At 49.5% G+C, this 18,776-nt stretch overlaps 2 protein-coding genes across 5 annotated transcripts in view; both read right to left on the minus strand.

Annotated features, from left to right (window-relative positions):
- Nucleotides 1-1,372: 1,372 nt before the first annotated feature.
- Nucleotides 1,373-13,254, minus strand: NPM2 (nucleophosmin/nucleoplasmin 2). Of its 3 annotated transcripts, none has more exons than XM_032471032.1 (9): nucleotides 10,396-13,254; nucleotides 10,051-10,131; nucleotides 9,833-9,918; nucleotides 9,525-9,650; nucleotides 3,808-3,901; nucleotides 2,873-2,937; nucleotides 2,678-2,712; nucleotides 1,791-1,824; nucleotides 1,373-1,692 (listed from the first exon to the last, which is right to left on the minus strand). In XM_032471032.1, exons 2-9 carry the CDS (start codon nucleotides 10,106-10,108, stop codon nucleotides 1,648-1,650), a joined length of 543 nt encoding a protein of 180 aa, XP_032326923.1. In that variant the 5' UTR covers nucleotides 10,109-10,131; nucleotides 10,396-13,254; the 3' UTR covers nucleotides 1,373-1,647. The 3 variants fall into 3 exon arrangements, with proteins under 3 accessions (XP_032326923.1, XP_014410963.2, XP_032326922.1); XM_014555477.2 differs by having other exon boundaries at nucleotides 2,873-3,048; XM_032471031.1 differs by having other exon boundaries at nucleotides 2,873-3,048; nucleotides 3,808-3,955.
- Nucleotides 13,255-17,205: 3,951 nt separating this feature from the next.
- The window catches only part of XPO7 (exportin 7), a 72,676-nt gene continuing 71,105 nt past the window's right edge, over nucleotides 17,206-18,776 (minus strand). The window contains exon 28 of one of the 2 annotated variants that reach the window (XM_032471026.1): nucleotides 17,206-18,499. In XM_032471026.1, coding sequence (XP_032326917.1) covers nucleotides 18,406-18,499 — 94 coding nt within the window. In that variant the 3' untranslated portion in view covers nucleotides 17,206-18,405. The remainder of the gene's footprint in view (nucleotides 18,500-18,776) is intronic. The other variant, XM_032471025.1, reaches the window with a different exon arrangement.

Genomic DNA, 18,776 nt, shown 5'->3' on the forward strand with positions numbered 1-18,776 from the left:
CCTTCTTTCCCTCCAAACCTCCAAGCTTGTTCTGCCTCAGGCCCTTTGCACCCTCTTTTCCTGCTCCTAGGAATGTCCTTCTGTCAGCTCCATGTGTAACCACCACCCTCAGGGGATCTTCTCAGATCTAATGAAACAGCACTTCCCCGCCCTGGAAATTAGCCGGTTTTACTTCCTCCAAAGCACTGGACGGTAACTGACAATACGGCGTTGGCTCTTGTGTTTCCACTAGGCTGCAGGCGACACGAAGAGGGGACTTGCCCTGCCTTGCCTACGCTGTATTGCTGTGGCATGAAGCCACAGCTTCATGGTGAATACCAGCTGCCTGCCTGGAGCCAGACCTGAACTGATGTCCCGTGTCACTCTGGGTTTCTGAGGCCAGCAGCTTGTTCTCCTTTGTCAGAGGGTGGGACCAAGCCCGCATCTGTCTCAGGGGGTGTAGGGAACAGGAGCAAAAATGCCAGCCCTGCCCTCCCTGCACCCCATTCTGGCATCAAGGAAAGCTGGACTGGGGTGGAGGGTGGGGCAGGGGGGGACTCAAGCCTGGCATTTGGCATTCAGGGACCTCCAACCTTCTGGGACCCACTCGCTGGGTCCTGGGGGAGAGGGTAAGGTCAATTCTGCACTGGCCCACTCCAGGCCTGGCCAGTCGGGGTGCTGGGGAGTCTCAGGGGGAAGCCCAGCAGAGGCCCTGCCAGCAAACTCAAGAGGGGGGCCATCTGTGTGTCACCGAGGGCGAACCCAGCCTCAAAATGGCTCTGCAGGCTGGGAGGGGGCAGGAGGCCAGAGCCACACAATGGGTCCTTCACCCTCCTTCCCATCCTCTGTTGGCTTTACTCCAACAATTTATCGAACCCTGTTCTGGTGGCTCTGACTGTTACCCTGGGGGAATGCTAGTCTGGGGCCTGAGCGTGCTCACGGGCTCACCTCCTGGACGAGACCTTTGACAGCCCCCATCAAGCCTGCCTTGTCTCCCCACTGGGGAGGTTTCCTTGAAGGTGCAGGCCTCTGGGCTCCTGCCCAGCCCAGACCTTCACACCAGAGAGGTCCCTGTGGGTAGCTCGCCCTGGAAAACGCGCACCCCCGGGACAGCAGGACTAGGCTGGGGCCTGGAGACGCAGAGCCTCAGGCTGGCCCCTTCCTGGTAGGGGCCACCCTTCAGTTCTGTATGTGGAAAACCAGGCCCTGCCAGGAGTGTGGGGGCAGGAAGACCCACACCAGCTCTGGCTCCCTCCCTCAGGCCAGAGGGCAGAAGGTTGAAGCTGGTCAGGGGGCTGAGACACTTGGGTCTTTCCCCAAAGCTGGCAGGGGGATGGTGCCAAGAAAAGAGGGAGAGAAAGCAGAACACAGCGGGCTGGGGCACCCGGTCGGGAAGTGCTGGCACACGGCTGTCCTCTGCCGGGCACATGGGCTCACTGCAGCCGGCAAGAACAGGTCCTGGGGAGAGACCGCTGCAGAGGTCCTAGCAAAGCAAACTTTATTGTGGCCCTCAGGTCGGGGCTTTCCCCCCCCCCTCCCCGGTCCTGCTGAAACCAAGAGTTGGGGTGAGGTGCTCCTGTGTTTCCTCGAAACACGTCCATCACAGACTCAGCATGGAGGTCTCGCGGGCTCGCCCTCGGTCACTAAGGCCAGGCCACTCCTGGCTCCTCATTTCTTGGATCCTGGCTTTTTAGGTTTGATTGTGGTTTTGGCCTATGAGAGAAGGGTGGGCTCCAGTGTCCCGTCCCCTCCCCATCCTCAGAGTCGACACCCTCCCCCAGGGGGGCCAGCCCCTTCTTGTCAGTACTCACCTTGCCCAGAGGGCTCCTGTCTTTAAGACTGTATCTGGAACAGGGTGGGGTTGGGCGAGGAGTGGCGGTGTGGGAGGGAAAGAGAGCACTCAGCTCCATGCCAGTAGCCCCCCGCCCTCCTGGTGCCCACCCTGGAGAACTGGGCCCGGGAAGCAGGGGGCTGGGACCTGGAGAGGTGGCAGCTGCCAAATTCGCCTGGCCACCTGTCACCTGCCGGGGACCACTCTGACTCTCTTTTTAAACAAGATGTTTTTTCTTCCTCAGCTTCCATCTGCTTTCCTTTATTTGTGTGTGAAACACAAATGTTTCTTTCTCATTATAAAAGTAATGTTAACCACATTGCACAAAATACAGCAAACTAGAAACGAGGATAAATTACCTATAACTTCCTTTACCTCCTACCAGTATTAACATTTTGGTGTGTTTCCTTTCAGGACCTTTTTGTTTGTTTGTTCTAAAAACGTGAAATAAAATGAAAATCACTTATTATCCTGCTCTTTGAATTCTGTAAACACTTCCCAGGCGGCTGTACCCTTCATGGCATATGCCTCATTCCATTGAGAAGCTGTGACATAGTTTAAGGAACTATTATATTGACGGGCATTTAGAACGCTTCCATTTTTCACTATTATTTGAGTCATGCAGTGGTAAGTTTCCTAGTGCATATAATTTCAGATGAGATTCTTTGCAAGGAACTACCAGAAGCAGAATTAAGTCAGAAGATAAGGACTGTGGAATGCTTTTCAAAAAGGCCGTGCCAACCAACGGTGGTAGCACACCTGTGCACCTGTGTCCCTGGGTACCACACACCACGGCATCATTCTCTTTGGAGCACTATATACCTCAGCTAAAAGATTTTGGCTAAGTAAACAGATGGAAAGAGTTACCTCGCTGCCTCCTCTTCTTTTTCCACCTTTTTTTTCTGGAAACCAAACGCAAGCATTATTGGGAGATCGGGTGAGGCCCAGGGTCAGAGTGGACTCCTACCAGGCGCCTGGCAGGGCTTGCCCCGGGCCTCAGCGCCCTCAACTCTCAACTCCCCCCAGGTCCCTGAGGAGCCTCTGGGGGGCCCCCTCCCTCACCTTGGCAGCGCTTGTCTGCTTCTGGGGCGCCAGCCTCTTGACTTGTTTGACCCGGGTCTCCTTCTCTAGGGACGAGTCTATATCATCATCATCGTCATCGTCATCATCTTCCTCCTCCTCTTCCTCCTCCTCCTCCTCCAGGCCCTCTTCCTCTTCCTCCTCCTCCCAGGGTAGGTCTGAAGTGTCAGCGATGGCGTGAGAGGAGCGGGGCCTCGGAGCCACAGGGTCTCGGCCCTCCTCCCGCAGAGATCTACCTGTCCTGGGGGATCCCAGCTCGGAAGTGGGAAGTGTTCACCTGCCCACCTGGTTTCCTCTCTGGCCTCCCTGAAAGGTCAGGGCCGAGGAGTGGATGGAGGGCGGGGGTGTGGGGGTGGTGAGCTGCAGCTCTGGCCGGGCAGGAGGGGGACTCACGCCGGGAAGGAGCGGGTGAGGGAGGAGGGAGAGGGTGAACCAGCAGCTAAGGAATCCACACCTGCCCCCGCGGGAAGTGGAGCCTGTCAGGGTTTGGGGCAGGAGAGAATCCCGATGCAAGAAGCATCACCGGACAGAGAAGAGGGCAGTTAAAGGAACATCAAGGGTCAACAGCTCAGCGATTTGCTAGCGTCCCTGTTACCGCTGCCACCAGGCATCATGTTGAGCGCTTTTACCAAATATGCCATTTATCCCCCACAGCTGAAGCTGAAACCAGTGTACCCCAACCCTCGTGGCACAGCTGGGGGGCTGCGGCCCCCAGAGGACGTGGGGAGAGGCACAGGAGATCCGGGGCTAGGCTCCGTACCCGTGGCCTTCCAGTCCAGGCTGCTGGCGATTCTGCCCCCTTGGGGATCTTCCCTAATAATTCAAGAAGCCTTCAAGGGTTTGGGAAGCTGTAACGTCCTCGACCCTGTGCTGGGCCCTGTACCCTCAGATGTTTCTCAGGCCCAAGCTCGACTTACCGTAACATTCCTGGCCACTGAGGAACACGGGTCCAGAGCCAGCCCGGAGGTGGAAGGTGACTGGAGGAGAGAGCTCCAACCCCGTCAGGACGACCTGCAGGGGGAGGGGGGGGCCGCTCAGGCCTGGCCCCCGGCGGGGGCTGCCCTCCTGCAGAAATATTCAGTTTATCCCCTGTCCTCAACCACACAGGCTTCCCGGCTTCCCTGGACCTGTCTGCACTCTCAGCCCCTCTGGGCCTTCCTCCCGACGTGGCCTCTGTCAGAGAAAACGGATCTGAGAAGCTCATTCTTGCCAAGACTGCAGACAGGCTTCCAGGCTGAGGGGCGGCTGTTGCACAGAGAGGCCCGACAGCTCTGGACCAAACTGTGTCCCCCCTCCCCCCTCAATTCTTATGGTGAAGTCCCAACTCCCAGTGTGATGGTATCGAGGACGGGGCCTTTGGGAGGCAAGGAGGGTCAGATGAGGTCCGGAGGGTGGGGCACTCGTGATGGGATTAGTGCCCTTGGCAGACCAGACCAGACCACGCTCTCTCTCTAGGCCGTGTGTGGACACACGTGGAAGGGAGCCATCTGTAAGCCAGGAGGAGGTCCAGTGGCCCCCTGATCTCAGACTTCCAGCCTCCAGAACTGTGACAAAATAAACACCTGTTGTTTAAATCACTCCCTTCGTGGTGTTTTGTTACGGCAGCCCAAGCCAGCAAAGGCTCTGATCCAAGGAGGAGAGCAGATGCAAAGTTGTATTACAGCCCTACCACTGTCCTACAAGTAATGTGGAAACACACACAGGAATACAGGTTTGAAATACACTGAAGTGCCAGCCATCATTTTCAGTGGGTGGTGCAGTGTTTGTAGTCCTTATACTCTTCCAAACTTCGCAAATTTTCTAGGGTAACAATGATGACACTCCTTTCTTAAGTTCCTACCACGTGCCAGGCCCCATGCAAAGTATCTTACCTGCTTTGTCTCATTTAAATCTTCACAAGAAGCCCACAGAGGAGGGGCTATTCCTTTGCAGAAGAGGAGAGTGAGGCTGGGAAATTAATTTAGAGTTTTGGTTCAGACAGGAAGTAAGTTAGCAAAAATTGGAACTCTGCAGCCACAAGCACCTAGGGACGCTGGATAAATGCAATCCAATGTTTTTGCTGCCTGCCTGACTAGTAAGACAGAAAGGAGAGACCCCAGGGGTCAGAGTGAAGAGCAGCTCGTGCAGGGACTGAGGCTGCAGGAGCGGGAGGGGGGGCGTCCTTGAAAACAGTGAGGGCTGTAACACTCAGGTTGTAACACTTAAGCACAAGGCCTTGGGCTTAAGAGGGGAGCCATGACAGAGCCCACCGTATGGAGGCTGAGGCCCTCAAAGGACTACATGTCAGTACAAAGCCCCAGAGTGCGGGGTGAGGAGAGGGGACTGAAGGACCCCAAACCATCCAAGTAGGAATGACCCACCATCAAAGGAGGGAAAGGAAGACACGTGGATGGGGTCACAGAGTCTCCTGTCTTCCACGGCCGTTCCTCTCACTCACACCAAGTCTGGATTTACTCGGTGGGAACTGCCAAGCCAAGAGCTCTGTATAAAATCCCAGGCGTGGGACATTCCTGGGGCAAGTGGCAGACGCAAACACAAAGCCGCTCTCTTGGGACACCCCAAAGCCTTTCCAAGCGGAATTCTTTCAGAAAACAGAACCAAACCAGAAGACGAGCTCACCACCTAAAATGACAGAACGCACGAGAAACCGCCCTGCTGGCGGCAGCAGAAAGAAGCCGGGGCAGCCCAGTACAGCTGAGAAGCCGAGGTAAGGAAATCACAGCCTGAACAATGTGCCGTGAGTTTGACGAAAACCAAAAATATAAAAAGTAGGAATCAGAACTGTAAGAACAAGATACTACAAAAAATCAAAAGAACCACAGGCAGCTTCTAGATGTCAAAAACATAAGCATTGAAATAAACTGAACAGATGGTTAAAAAGCAGGATGGAACCAGCTGAAGCAAGAAATCAGTAAACTGGGGAAGCGCTGGGAAGAAACCACCCCGCACGCAGCACAGAGAGAGATGAACAAAATATGAGGGAGGAGCTGGACCTGGAGGACAGACCAGAGGGTCCAACATGCGTCCAACCAGAGTTAGGGACTGCGGAGAGTGGAGTCAGCGTTCCAAGTGGTAACAACCAAGAATTCTCCAGAAATGATCCCAAAACACAGATCCTCATATTCAGGAAACGAAGCCCTGGACAGATGAAATCCGCAGCTGAATATGCCATGGTGAGATGGCAGTCAGCTAGCACAAAGCGGATCTAAAACTCAACTGGAGAGGACAGATTTCCAAAAAAAAAAAAAAAAAAGGATCAATAACCAGAGAGACTGAGGATTTCAACAGTGACACTAGGAACCAGAAGAACAGAAATAGTATCACCAATGTTTTGAGGGAAATAACCTCTTACCTTTGCTTAAAAGGATCTTTCTGGCATCTGTATATAGTATAGACCAGAGGCTGGGAAACTTCTTCTGTAAAGGGACAGCCAAGGAGTGAGGGTAAAATAAAGATGTTTCTGAGCAAAGCCCAAGTAAGTTTACTACTCCCAGACCTACTAGGGGATGTTTCCAAAAGATGGCAGTTAAACTGAGAAGGAAGAAGTGGTTGCAAAAAGCAGTGGTGAGAAAACAAATTAGTCAACAAAGGCCTAAATAAGCATTCTTGTAAAAAAAATAGGACTATGTTAAGTGGGTTTAAAACAAGTTGAAGCTAAAATGCTACATGATAACAACATGTAAGTTAAGAAGGGGGTAATTAGAACCCCTTGGTTCAGGAGGAATGAAACGTTAATTTTAGGCTTTGATCATGCATGACTGTTAAAAAAATTAAGGAGAACCGATAAAGATTAGAATGAGATTCTGCAGCTTCCAAACCAGTGCAAGAGAAAAGAGGAGAATATGAAAATGAATATATGTACGTATATGCATGACTGGGACATTGTGCTGTAGACCAGAAACGGACACAACATTGTAAACTGACTATACTTCAATTTAAAAAAAAGTACTAAACAAAACAAAACAAAAAAACCAGCAGAGTAGATAAGCTGCATACTTGTTACTCTGGTCCATTTAAGAAATATTAAAATAATAAAAAACAAAATATGATTATGAAAATGAAAAGGCAAGCCACGCACTAGGAGAAAGGATTTGAAATATTTTTGATAAAGAATGTATATCCAAAAACTATTAAAAAAAACTCCTACAAGTCAATAAGAATAACTCAGTTTAAAAATGGGCAAGGCATCTAAACAGGCATTTTGCAGAAGAAGATACACAAAAGACCAAAACCCAAATAAGAAGATGGTCAACATCACCAGCCATCAAGGAAAAATAGAAACCAAAATGGGATGCCACCCTGCATATATTAGAATGGCTAAAATTAAGACTGACAATGCCAAGTGCTGGTGAGGATGTGGAGCAACTGGAATTCTCCAACATTGCTGGTAGAAATGCAGAATGGTACAGCAATTTGGAAGACAGTTTAGCGGTTTGGTATGAAGTTTAACGTATACTTATTCCATGATCCAGCAGTACCACTCCTAGGTATTTACCCAAGAGAAATGAAAACCTGTCTATACAAATACACTTAAACATTCATAGCAGCTTTATTGATAACAGTCCAAAACTGGGAACTACCCAAAATGTCCATATGTCCATAAATAGGTGAATTAACAAATTTTATATTATATATGTGTATATGTATTATATATAAGATAAATGTTATATTATATAATTATGCAATATATTTATATATAATATACACTATATGTATTATATGTATCATAGAGTGGCATATTACCCAGCTATAAGAAAGGAGCATGTTAGTGTTTCACCAACAACATAGATAAATCTCAAAAGCATTATGCTAAGTGAAAAAAGCCAGCCCAGGAGAGTATGTATTTTATGATTCCATTTAAATGAATTTACAGCAACGGCTAAACTCTGGTGACAGAAAGTAGGTCAGTGGTTACCAGAGGCAGTGGTGGGTGGAAGGCATTAACTGCAAAGACGCATGAGGAAATTTGGCGGGGGTGGTGGTGGTGATGGAAATCCTCTACCTTGATTTTGGTGGTTTGCCCAGTTATATACAGTTGTCAGATTCCTCAAGTGTACACCTAACACTGGTGAATCTCAACCGTATACAGCTGATAAAAAACTGACCCAAAGAACCAGAAACATCTGAGTAGATCTAAAACTATTAGTCACAATAGTTTAGCAATCAAACCAGCCCCACACAGTTCGTCCACTTACTTACTCACTCATTCAGTAGACATTGGGTTCCTACAACATGCAGACACTAGGATACACGCACTATGGATAATGCAGAAAACCAGGCGAAATCCTCGCTCTCTTGGAGTTATATTCTGACTTGGGGGACAGACAATGGGCAGATGAAAACCAGTGTCAGTGATGGATCCCATGGGGGGAAAGTGCGATTGGGGGTTGGGCAGAGAGACGGGATGCTGTTTGTAGCCAGGAAAGACCAATGAGATGAGGTCTGAACAAACACCAGATTGAAGGGGGAGGTGGGCAAGGGTGTCCCTGGCACAGGGAACAGTAAGCGTAAAGATCCCACGGAGGGGGAATGTTTGGAACTCGCGGTGTAGAATCAAGGAAGCCAGCGTGGTTTTAGCAGGGTTAGGGTCGGGGGAGCAGCAAAGGTTGAGATCTGGGAAGCTGTTGAGGGCCAGAACACAAAGGATCTTGAATCTCACTTTAAATGAACTAGGAAGCCACTGATCTAAATGTTCTAGCAGAGAATCAACAGGATTTGACCTTTGCTTAAAAGGATCTTTCTGGCAGCTGTATATAGCATAGACCAGAGGTTGGGGAACTTCTTCTGTAAAGGGACAGATGGTAAATATTTCAGGCTTTTAAAACATATGGTTTCTGTGGAGACGACTCAACTGTGCTGTTATGGAGTGAAAGCAGCCATGGGTAATATGTAAATGAAGGAGTGTGGCTGTGTTTCAGTAAAACTTTATTCACAAAAACAGGCAGTGGTCTGGACTTAATCCAGTAGTTTGTCACCCCCTGGAATCGACTAGAGGGGACCAAGGATGAAGGCCGGTAGACCAGTTAGGAGGCCCTGCAATGAGAGTGAGCAAGAGGTGATGGTCACCTGGACCAGGATGCAGCAGGGCGGTGGTGAGATGCGGTCAGACTGGGGTGTGTTGTGGAGGTAGAGTGAAGAGGGGGGTCAGATACAGGGTGTTAGAGAAAGTTTTTTGTCCTGGACTAATTGGAGGGTTAGAGTTATTATACTGGAGATCCTAGCCAGTGTTAACAGGATTAGAAAAAACAAACCACAAAAACTGCCATTATTCACGAAGATTTGCATAGAAAATTCAAGATAAATTATTAGATGTGAGAAATTTCTGGATCCACAAGCAGTATGTAAATCATCAACAGTGTCTGGTCCCCAGCAGTAAACAGGTGAAAATGTGATTGGAAGAGAGGTTATTTAACGTGTCACACAGCTAGTAAAGAGTGGACAAGGCTGGAAACGGGCCTCCCTGCCTCCTGAGTCCAGGCCTTTAGTCATGGCCTCTGCGCCTCTCTAGCACAGCTGCACTTCCGCAGGATGCGGGCACCCCACCTAGGGTCCATCCCCACCCAGAGGGTGAGGCCTGAGCGGGGCCTCCTAGGGCTTGGGCCAGGGTTTCCTAGAGCCGCAGGGAAAGGCTCACCATGGGGAGGACAGAGGCCCGAAGGGAGGCAAGGATGATGGGCTTCCTCTTCCTGTCTTCATGGCTTCCTGGAGGCAGGATCTCCACCAGGTTCATCTCCTCTTTGGCTTTCTCCCCCAGGCAAATCTGAGAGCGGACGAAAGCAGATAGGGTTGAAAACCTCATCACCCCGAGGGCAGAGGAGGGAAACCCTGCTCCACCTGTGGAACGGCGCAGTCCCACCTGCTCCTCTGTACCTGCCTAACTCCCTCCCGGCTCCAACCTTCCTCCCCTCCTGGTGGGGGTGCGGGGTGCGGGGGGACACCCACCGTGCTCAGCAAAAGCTTACAGTCCTGCTTCCCCTCCTTCTGGGCTTTGAAGGTCCACGTGGGTTTCTCCTGGTTTAGCTCACAGCCTGAGAAGGTAGACGGCGTGCGGGAGGGCAGGCTCCAGGGAGGCGTCCCCTCTCTCCCTCCAGCCCTAGCCCTCGGGGTGACGCACCCCCAGGACCCCGGGTGCTCTGAGAACAGCCTGGGGCCTCACTCACCCCAGAGAAAGGCTGGTGCCGCCCTTTCGGAGGTGCTGCTCGTGCGGCTGCGATTCATGATGCGGGGCGGGGGCCGAGCAGCTGCGGAGAGGGGCGCATTACAACCCCTGGCCGGCACAGCTGCCCACACCCGAGCTGGGGGCCCCCACGGGGAGAACTCCGCGGACGGGGATGCTCAGAGCGCCCCAAACAGAAGGGGAGGCCGCGAGGGGCCCGGCTGCCCTGCAGGCCCTCCCCGCACCCTGGGCTGCGGCGCTGGGCAGCCGCGCGGAAGGCGGGCGGTGCCGGGTCCCAGGTCCGCTCGGCCCGGAGCCCGGCCGTCTCGCAGCCCCTCTTCCATCTCACCGTCCCTGCTTCGCGGGCGCGGCTCACGCCATCCGCTCCTCCTCGGATCTCTCGGGCTCCCTCACTCCAGCCTCATCCCGGCCTCACCTGAGGACCGGCCGCCCACAAGAGGGCCGTTATGAAGCCTGGGAAGGGGTTAACGGGAGGGGTCTAATGAGCCCCATTCGGTTCTTCTGCTCTCCTCCTCGCTGCGCCTCAGGCGCACCTGGACGGCTTGTCGACCCACACAGCGCTAGGCCCCACCTCCACCGTTTTCTACTGGGGAGGTCTGGCTGAGGCCAGAATTTGCATTTGTAACCGGTTCCCAGGTGAGGTGGATGCTGCCGGTCCACGATCACGCCGTGAGAACAGTGTCCTGACCAATGGGGACCCACTGAGGCCTGCTGCGGGAGCCCGCCAGCTGGAGGTGCTTTGCTACCAGGCAGGAAGCAGCAGCATTATTGCCCCCTCGTGCTCATTGCCTTTCCGCGTGTCTTTCCTCCCCTGCCAAATATTTGATGAAGCCAAATATTTTTCTTTCTTTTATGGCTCACGCTTTTTATATTTTAAGAAATCTTTTCTCAACTCAAGGTTGTGAAACTCCGAAGTTTCCTTCTAGAAGTCTTGCAGTTTTAGCTTTTACTTTTACTTCTGTGATCCATTTGAAGTTAACTTTTGTGCATGATGTTAGATAAAGGTCAAGGTTCATTTTTCCCCCTAAGTGGACATCTAATTCCTCTAGCACCCTTTTTGGGAAAGATTATTCTTTCTCTATCGAATTACCTTGGCACTTCTGTCAAAAATCAATTAACCATATATGTTGGTCTAATTCTGGATTTTATTCTGTCCCATTGGTCTATCTGCCTACCCTCATACCAATGCCACACTGTCCTGAATGCTGTAGCATTATAGTAAATCTTGAAATCAGGTAGTTGAGTTCTCCAACTCTGTACTTCTATTTCAAAACTGTTCTGGGTCTTCCAGATTCTTTGCATTTTCATATAAATTTTAGAATCAGCCTGTCAGTTTCTACAAAAACAAACAAACAAGCAAAAAAACCTGGGAATTTTACTGGGATCTTGTTGAATGCATAGTTCAATTTGGGGAAAATTGCCATCCCAATTTTGAGTCCTCCAATCCATGAACATGTTTTAATTTCTTCATTTATTTGGATCTTTAATTTTCCTCAGTAATGTTTTATAGATTTTTGTTTTCAGATCTGGCACACATCTTGTTAAACTTATTCCTATGTATTTCATGTTTTCGGATGCTACAGCAAATAGTATATATGTTAAAATTTCATCTTGTAATAGTTTACTTTTGGTATACAGACATCCAGCTGGCTTTCGTATATTGACTTTGTATTCTGATTTTGCAAAATTCATTAGTTCCAGTAGCTTTTTTGTACCCCAGATCATGACATCTGTGAATAAAGACAGTTTTATTTCTTCCTTTTTGACCTATGCGCCTTTTATTCATATACTTATTTATTTTCTTGCCTATTTGCTGTAGTTAGGACCTCAGGTACAAAGCGGAATAGAAGTGGTAAGAGTGGGCATTCTTTCTTGTTTTCTATCTTAGGGGAGACATTCAGTCTCTCAGCTTCAGGTATGCTGCTGGTGGTAGGGTGTTCATAGACGTCTTTTTAACAGGTTAACAGTGTTTCTCATTCTAGCTTGCTGACAATTTTTATCATGAATGGGTACTGAATTTTGTCATGTGCCTTTTCTTTATCCATTGAGACAATCAGCTTTTCCACATTCGTTTATATGGTGAATTACTGAGTCTTTGAATGTTTTAAACCAACCTGCATTTCTAGGTCAATCCCATTTGGTCATGAAGTATTATGCTTTTTCATATACTCGTGGACTTGATTTGTTTATATTTTGTTAGGTATTTTTGCGTTCACGTTCATGAGGGAGGTCAGTCTGAAGGTGTTTTCCCATTCTTCTTTAATGCCTTCGTCTGGTTTTGGTTATCAGGGAATGCTTGTTTTATAAAATGATTGGGACGTCTTCCCTCTTTTTCTGTTTTCTTACTTTTTGTGCAATTCCAGGTGCTCTGTTTGCAAGAGCAGGGAAGTCTCCTTGGATAAGAGTTCCATCCAGGCTCACCAAATGCTCCGCCCTCTCCTCCATAGTGTCCCACGATTCCTCCGCCTTGAGTCACTTGGAGCCCTATTCTGGATCCTGGGAATCATATTACAATGCGCTTTCCTTGACCCTCACAAAGTCCGCTGATTGCACCCCTCACCCCCAATATTTCTCAACTCTCTCTTCACAGCCCTTGTCTTGGTTCAAATTCTTATTACTCACTAGTTGGTGAGTTAAAGATTGGTCACTAGCTTGCTTTGAACCTTAATGGCTTTTGGGATCAAATCCCAACCTCTTGTGCCCCACCCTTCATCCAGACACGTTCAGCACTGCCCTCTCCCTCCGGTCACTGCTGTTTTTGCAACTCCTGGAAAGGTACAGGATGTTTCATGCCTCAGTGTTTTTTCATTGCCTTCCTGTGACTTGCTCGTTCCTGGAGGCCCCTCCTCCTTACTCCCAGAGCAAACTCAGAGCGCAGTGACCACCCTTTCCAGCCTGTTCACCCACTCCACTGAGTTCTTCCCGGCCAAGGACCAGGTCTTGGAACAGTGTCCCTGTGACCACCTCCGCGGATACCTCCGCCGGGCACACGGCCCAACTATGGCCTTCCCCCAGAAGAACGCTCCAGCGACCACGGAGCACTCAGGCTAGACGCAGTACGGAGGCCCGCGGGAGCAGGAAGGCGCCCTGCCCGTGCCTGCGCAGAGCTGGGGGGCGGGGCGAGCGGCGCGGAGAGGGCGTGCCTGCGCCTCGGGGGCGGGCCGCCGTGCGCAGACGCGGCGGGGAGCGAGGAGCGCGCCGGGCCACCTCCGGCGCGTGGAGGCTTCTCGGGCAAGTGGTGCCGGGTTGGGGTTGAATGCTTTCCTTCCCGCGGTCTGGGGGCTGTTGTCAGCGGCTTCTGCTCTTTTCCTTTCGGTAGGGGCCTGTGGCATCGAGCTGTTAACCAGCTCAAGCAGGCAGCCGGGGGCGCTCTCTGCGAGGGCTTCCCCCGAATGGGGTCCAGCTGCTCTTCAGCTCCCTCCTTTGCAGCCTCTCCCACGCCCCAGATGCACATTCTTTTCATTCGTTACGACCTTTCTCGTCTGGTCCCGGCTTTGGTTGCTGGGACGGGGAAGGAGTGGGGTTAGGAATACCTCAGATAAGCCGGTGAGTACGCCGTAAGACTTAGGGCCGGGGCTAGTAGGGGGAGACTTCAGAGAGGGAGTGGGGCTCTACTTTGGGCCTTGAAAAGTGGGCATGAAAGTTTAGACTAAGAGAGGGAAAAGGCACGAGGTAGGGTGTGGAGGCAGAATTCGCAGTGGCAGGGATCTAGACGAATGGAAGGGTTCTCCTGCAGCGTTTGTAGTAGCTTGCTTAGTAGTTTATGACTTGGTTTGCTTTGTAACCCGTCCCAGACTGCAAGGTGTTAAAGGTGGGGAATTGGTTTTCCGAAAAATACAAACGATAATGGCCTGTTATATTCTTAAACTGAAAAGTAGTTTTATCCCCACTGATTTCCCAGTTGAACTAATTCAGCCTTGGGAGGATGCTTTAACTTCATTGCAGCGTCATCTGTCTAAGGGCCAAAGAGGGGTGGCTTGGGATATTGAGGGTACTGCTCTCACCTTCGCCCACCCTGTCACTTCTGTCGGACGCTGAAGAGCTTTACCTAAGGTCACATCTATTGTCCAGTTAATGTTTTTATTCTGAGTTTGGTTGCCCCAGGTGTGTGTGGACTTGCTCAATTCGTTATCCAATAGCAGGGGTTAGGAGATAACTCATGAGTCACTCTTCATTCCTTTGTAACACAGATGATGCTGTTACACTTATGTTTACTATGAGTTGTCTGTCTTCATGATTATCAAACAGAATTTAAAGTATCACTGTATATGGTGTTTGTATAAGAACTGTTCACCACACTGGAGTCAGTTGGCACTTCCTATACAGAAGAGTGGCAATGAATCTGCCTTGCCAATAATGTTTTTTGGTTTTCTTTTGAGTTTCCTTTTCTGTTGCTGACCCTCCAAAAGGTATCTGGCTTATAGTGGGTTCTGATGAATGAACAGACAGCAGCCAGGCAGTCCTGAGAACCATAAGGGTTTTCTGAGGAAGGGGGTAATATTCCAAGCTTGATTTCATTCCCCATTCCGATCATCTGATGTCCCACTGTCTGGCAGCTGATTTGTTTAGTGACCCACTGATCCTGAAATACACCAAAGCGGCTGACTAGAGAATTCCAGAGTATCAAAGAAACCCAAGATAGATGGAATGGACCCAGGAGACATGCTACAGACGCAAAGATCCTCTCAGACATTATCTAGCACCTAACTGGCTGTTGTGTTATGGCTGGCGAGTACTTTTTAAAAATCAAGTCTACTTTAAAAATATTTAAAGAACTAGGAGTTTTAAATAGTTACAGTCATACACATTTTTTTCAGGCCTTATGAGTTACGGCTTTTGCAGGTTCCCTGTGATTCTCTTTGCTTTTCTTTTCTCCTTTGGCAATTGGGTAGCTTCACATGGCAACTTAGGTTTGTAGATCTAGCCAAAGATCTTGGATGGAGGGAGGGTGGGCTGGTGGTAGACGGGATATAGAGAGGTTGTGGCTTTAGAATCAATTTGTCTTACCCGTAACACGACCATCGATATTTTGAGAAGTCTGTTTCCACACTTGGTTGAAAATTCATAAGGTAGTAGAACACTTTCCGACTTGGGGAGAAGAAAACAAGTTCTTAAATTCATATTTGGAGAATATGAAATTATCATTTCTTAATAGCTTATCACCTGTCATTAGAAAATTGATACTTGGCTGAAAATCCATATTTCTTAAAATCTAAAAACCTAAAATTGGATCCTGGGTCAAATCCCTTCTTCCTTTGTCTGGTTTATACTATAGGGGGATAGATAACCCTATTTGCTGGCAAAGCCAATGAAACAAATACATAATACGGTGGAATAATCTGCAGTGAAGGATCCAGGTGTTTTGTCAGTGTTCAGGTACAGCTGGTGTCAGGGGACACTGCCCAGAGACACTTGACGTGACGCCCAGGATAGCCTAGAGGTAATAAACTCATGCTTCAACTGAATAAAACCTCCACAAGATTTCTTGGGGAAACTCAGAGTTTAAAGATAGCTTTCACATTTATTATGCTGAATCATGTGAAATTGATCAGGAAAAAGGGCTATTTTTGGGGTGTCCTTCTTAAAACTGTCAATTATGAAAGGAGCTGCTTCACTGTTTAAAATGTTTGATGTGGCTGGGGAAGACTAACTCTGGGCACTGTCACGACTGGACTGCTGAGGGCTGCACCGAGACGACACCATCTCTGGTGAGCTCCCTGCCTCTGAAACTGTTTTTGTGGAAGGAAAGGTGGGGGGTGTTGAGAGTTTTGCTCATCAATCAACATCTCAGGATAGTTGAGGTAGAGGGGGTTCTTCTTCAAGTACCTGTGAGAAAGTTATTTGTCTTATTTACCACAGAACTAGAGTTCCAGGTCACTGGAGCATGTGGCTGGAGTGTTTTGCATTATTAATGAAGCCTGACCAGTTTCTGTTTCTACTAGGCTTAGAGACAGACTTGGCGAAGATGAATCAATTCTGTTTGCCTTCTAGCTATTAGAATACACTTTTTTTTTTTTTGCCCTTCAAAATAACTTTGGCCCAGAGATGGAAACAGCAGAGAAAGGTGGCAGTACATCCAGCAGACGAGAGTGGCCCTCCAGAGCCCGTGATGACTAAGTCTGTATTAAGGTGCAGGTAGGTATCTGTACCTTCATACTTAAAAAATTTTTTTCTTTCTTTTTTTTTTTTTAAAGGGGAGGAGGAGATAATTAGGTTATTTGCTTTTTTAAATGGAGATACTGGGGACTGAACCCAGGCCCTCCCGCACGCTAGGCACGTGCTCTACCACTGAGCTACACCCTCCCCCTTGTACCTTAATACTTTTCAATGTTCTTGGCAACTAAATTGTTTTATACGGAGGTCCTACGTAGCACGGGGACGCGAAATAGTCCCTGTTAACTACTATGTTCTTCACTTGATAATTCTGCGAAGTATTTTAGGGGATAGCATTTATCCTTGGACTTGCCAGGGTCTAATGAGTGAAGCCCAGCCCACATTAGAGGAGATGTCAGAACAGCAACAAAGCCGGGGTCTCTGCTGTTACTACTTCTCTGCTGGTTGCCGCGCCATTTGTTACCTGGAAGCCTGTGAAGAGGCAGAGTGGCTTCACTTCCGTGCTGGGGACACAGCCTAGTTTTTATATAGATATATACATCACTAAACCAGCTCTCTCTTTAAAAGACCTTGAGTCAGACTTAGCCCAGTGAGATGCGAGCTAATTTCACAAGGTTGAGGGGGTCCCTGTCACCCGCTGGCTCATAGGAACGCACGTTTCACACGTCTCCACGTGCTCAGAGTGAGGCGCGCCCCTGCGGACACACTGGACTGGACTGCTCGAACCAGGTCAGTAGAAACCACTTAAGTTTATTGGCGGTCACAATGCTTACACTGTATGCAGCAAACACCCTTACAAGTCTATCCGCAACCTGATCACGCAAGAAAGGATTCACCACACAGTCGCCAGAGGAGAAGGGGAAAAAAAAATTAACAGGCTTGTTTCTGGGGGTAGGAGAGAAAATAAAATAAAACCTAATTGATGAGTGTCCCATGGGCGAGAGCTGAACTAGAGATGCGCACAACTAGCAGCAACGATGTGGGAAAAGTACACGGCAGGCAGCTTTCCCCACTACTTTTCCTCTGTAGGTTAATTCTTTTTAATATTCAAAACATTTATTATGGTTTTCATTTTATAAAAATGTATATTTTTAAAGGGGCGGGAGGATGTTAAATACTTCATGCTAGGCAGACCTTGTTATTAAGAACCCCTCCACCGTCGTAACTTCCTCCAGTTCATACATTCACGAGTGCAGGGTACACATATAAATATCCACACGCACACACCCACGCACGCTGCCCCGGGGGCTGGGGAAGACGAAGAGTTCTTGGCCGCACGTGGCGGCCTCTGCTGGACTCATCCCAGCTGCTCAACGGGAGAGCAGCCGGCTCGGTTCCTTCTCTCTGGTCCCCGCCTTTACAGAGACCAAGCACCCTGGGTCACAGGGGTACATCTGACTTTTAAAAGCAAGAGGCATCTGTCTGAGGAGGAGGGGAAGCAAAGTGGGGAAAAGGATGAAGCTGAGATCACCAAACACTTTTGGCTGGAGCCGTCTGCCGCTGCAGGAGGCCAAGGGGCCTCGGGCAGCACCCACGGCTGCCGGGGCCGGGGTGGGCTGGTGCTTGCATGGCTTAGAGTTCCTAATAACAAGGATAATGCAGGACCAGGAAGTGGTAATTCGGGGGCCAAGGAAAGGGCAATAAGAAAAAATATACATTTGGAATTTTTACTTTTTTTTTTTTGCCTCTACACTGTGTCACTAAATATATCTCTGCACGTTCACACATCCTCGTCCAGTAAAGCTTCAGGCCACCAGAATACGCATTTTTTCCTCACTCGCATACACAATCCCTCACGTCAGCACTAGACTCTGTAAAAATTTTTCAGTCACACTTTGTTTTTAAACTTGAGTCAATATAAACCTTGTTCAAAATGTTATGAAAAAATGTACATGTTTATACAAGGCAGGTTGTGGCAGGACACTGGGGGTTCTCTTCTCCTTGGGCGGCCCCAGGGGGAGGGGGCTGGAGTCTCACACGCTTGTGTCTCTATCTCCTCCCACCGCCCTTCCCACCCAAGCCCCCCGGAACCAGCAGCGCCCTGCCCCTGTGAGTGCACGCACACCCCTACTCCCTGGGGAAGAAGCTAGGTGACCTCTGCTGTTTTCCCCACACCCCTGGAGGAGCGAGCCAGGATCAGCCAGGCCCTCTCCTTTGCAATTGTTCGCCCCTCTGGGCCAGACCACAGGGCCGCTGCTCTGTACAGGCAGAGTCCAAGGAGGTGTCAGCTCATCATGTCATTGCTATTCACGCCGTAAGTGGAATTCTTCATCGAGTCGTTGACTTCTCGACGGAATGCTGACAGGTTCTGGGTGAACCTGCAGAGAGGATGCGCGTGGGTTGGGGGAGCAGGGCGGAAGGGAAAGGCCTTTGCCTAAAATGTTTCTAGCTGGCAAGTGGCTCACGAGGCAGAGTGTGCGGACTGATGGGTGGTTTCTAAAGTTGGTTCATCTCAGTCTTAAGACTTTAAGGAAAAGTTGGGCCAGTTTTGTGCCCCCTCTGACCTGACAGCTTCATGGCAGGCCTCGCGATCCAGGGCTCTGAGGGCTGTCCTGGGCTCACAGCAGCACAAAAGGAATCTCACTGACAGAGGTG

This window comes from Camelus ferus, chromosome 31, assembly GCF_009834535.1.
Source record: "Camelus ferus isolate YT-003-E chromosome 31, BCGSAC_Cfer_1.0, whole genome shotgun sequence".
Classification (NCBI taxonomy): Eukaryota; Metazoa; Chordata; class Mammalia; order Artiodactyla; family Camelidae; genus Camelus; species Camelus ferus.

What these genes read in the sequence shown, in the direction of transcription:
- NPM2 (XM_032471031.1), bottom strand. Translation starts at nt 10,108, where the DNA reads ATGAATCGCAGCCGCACGAGCAGCACCTCCGAAAGGGCGGCACCAGCC. An exon ending in GGGCCTCTGTCCTCCCCATG is followed by an intron (nt 3,956 to 9,524) that starts GTGAGCCTTTCC and finishes ATATTTCTGCAG; the next exon opens with GAGGGCAGCCCCCGCCGGGG. An exon ending in AGCAGACAAGCGCTGCCAAG is followed by an intron (nt 2,713 to 2,872) that starts GTGAGGGAGGGG and finishes TTTGGTTTCCAG; the next exon opens with AAAAAAAAGGTGGAAAAAGA.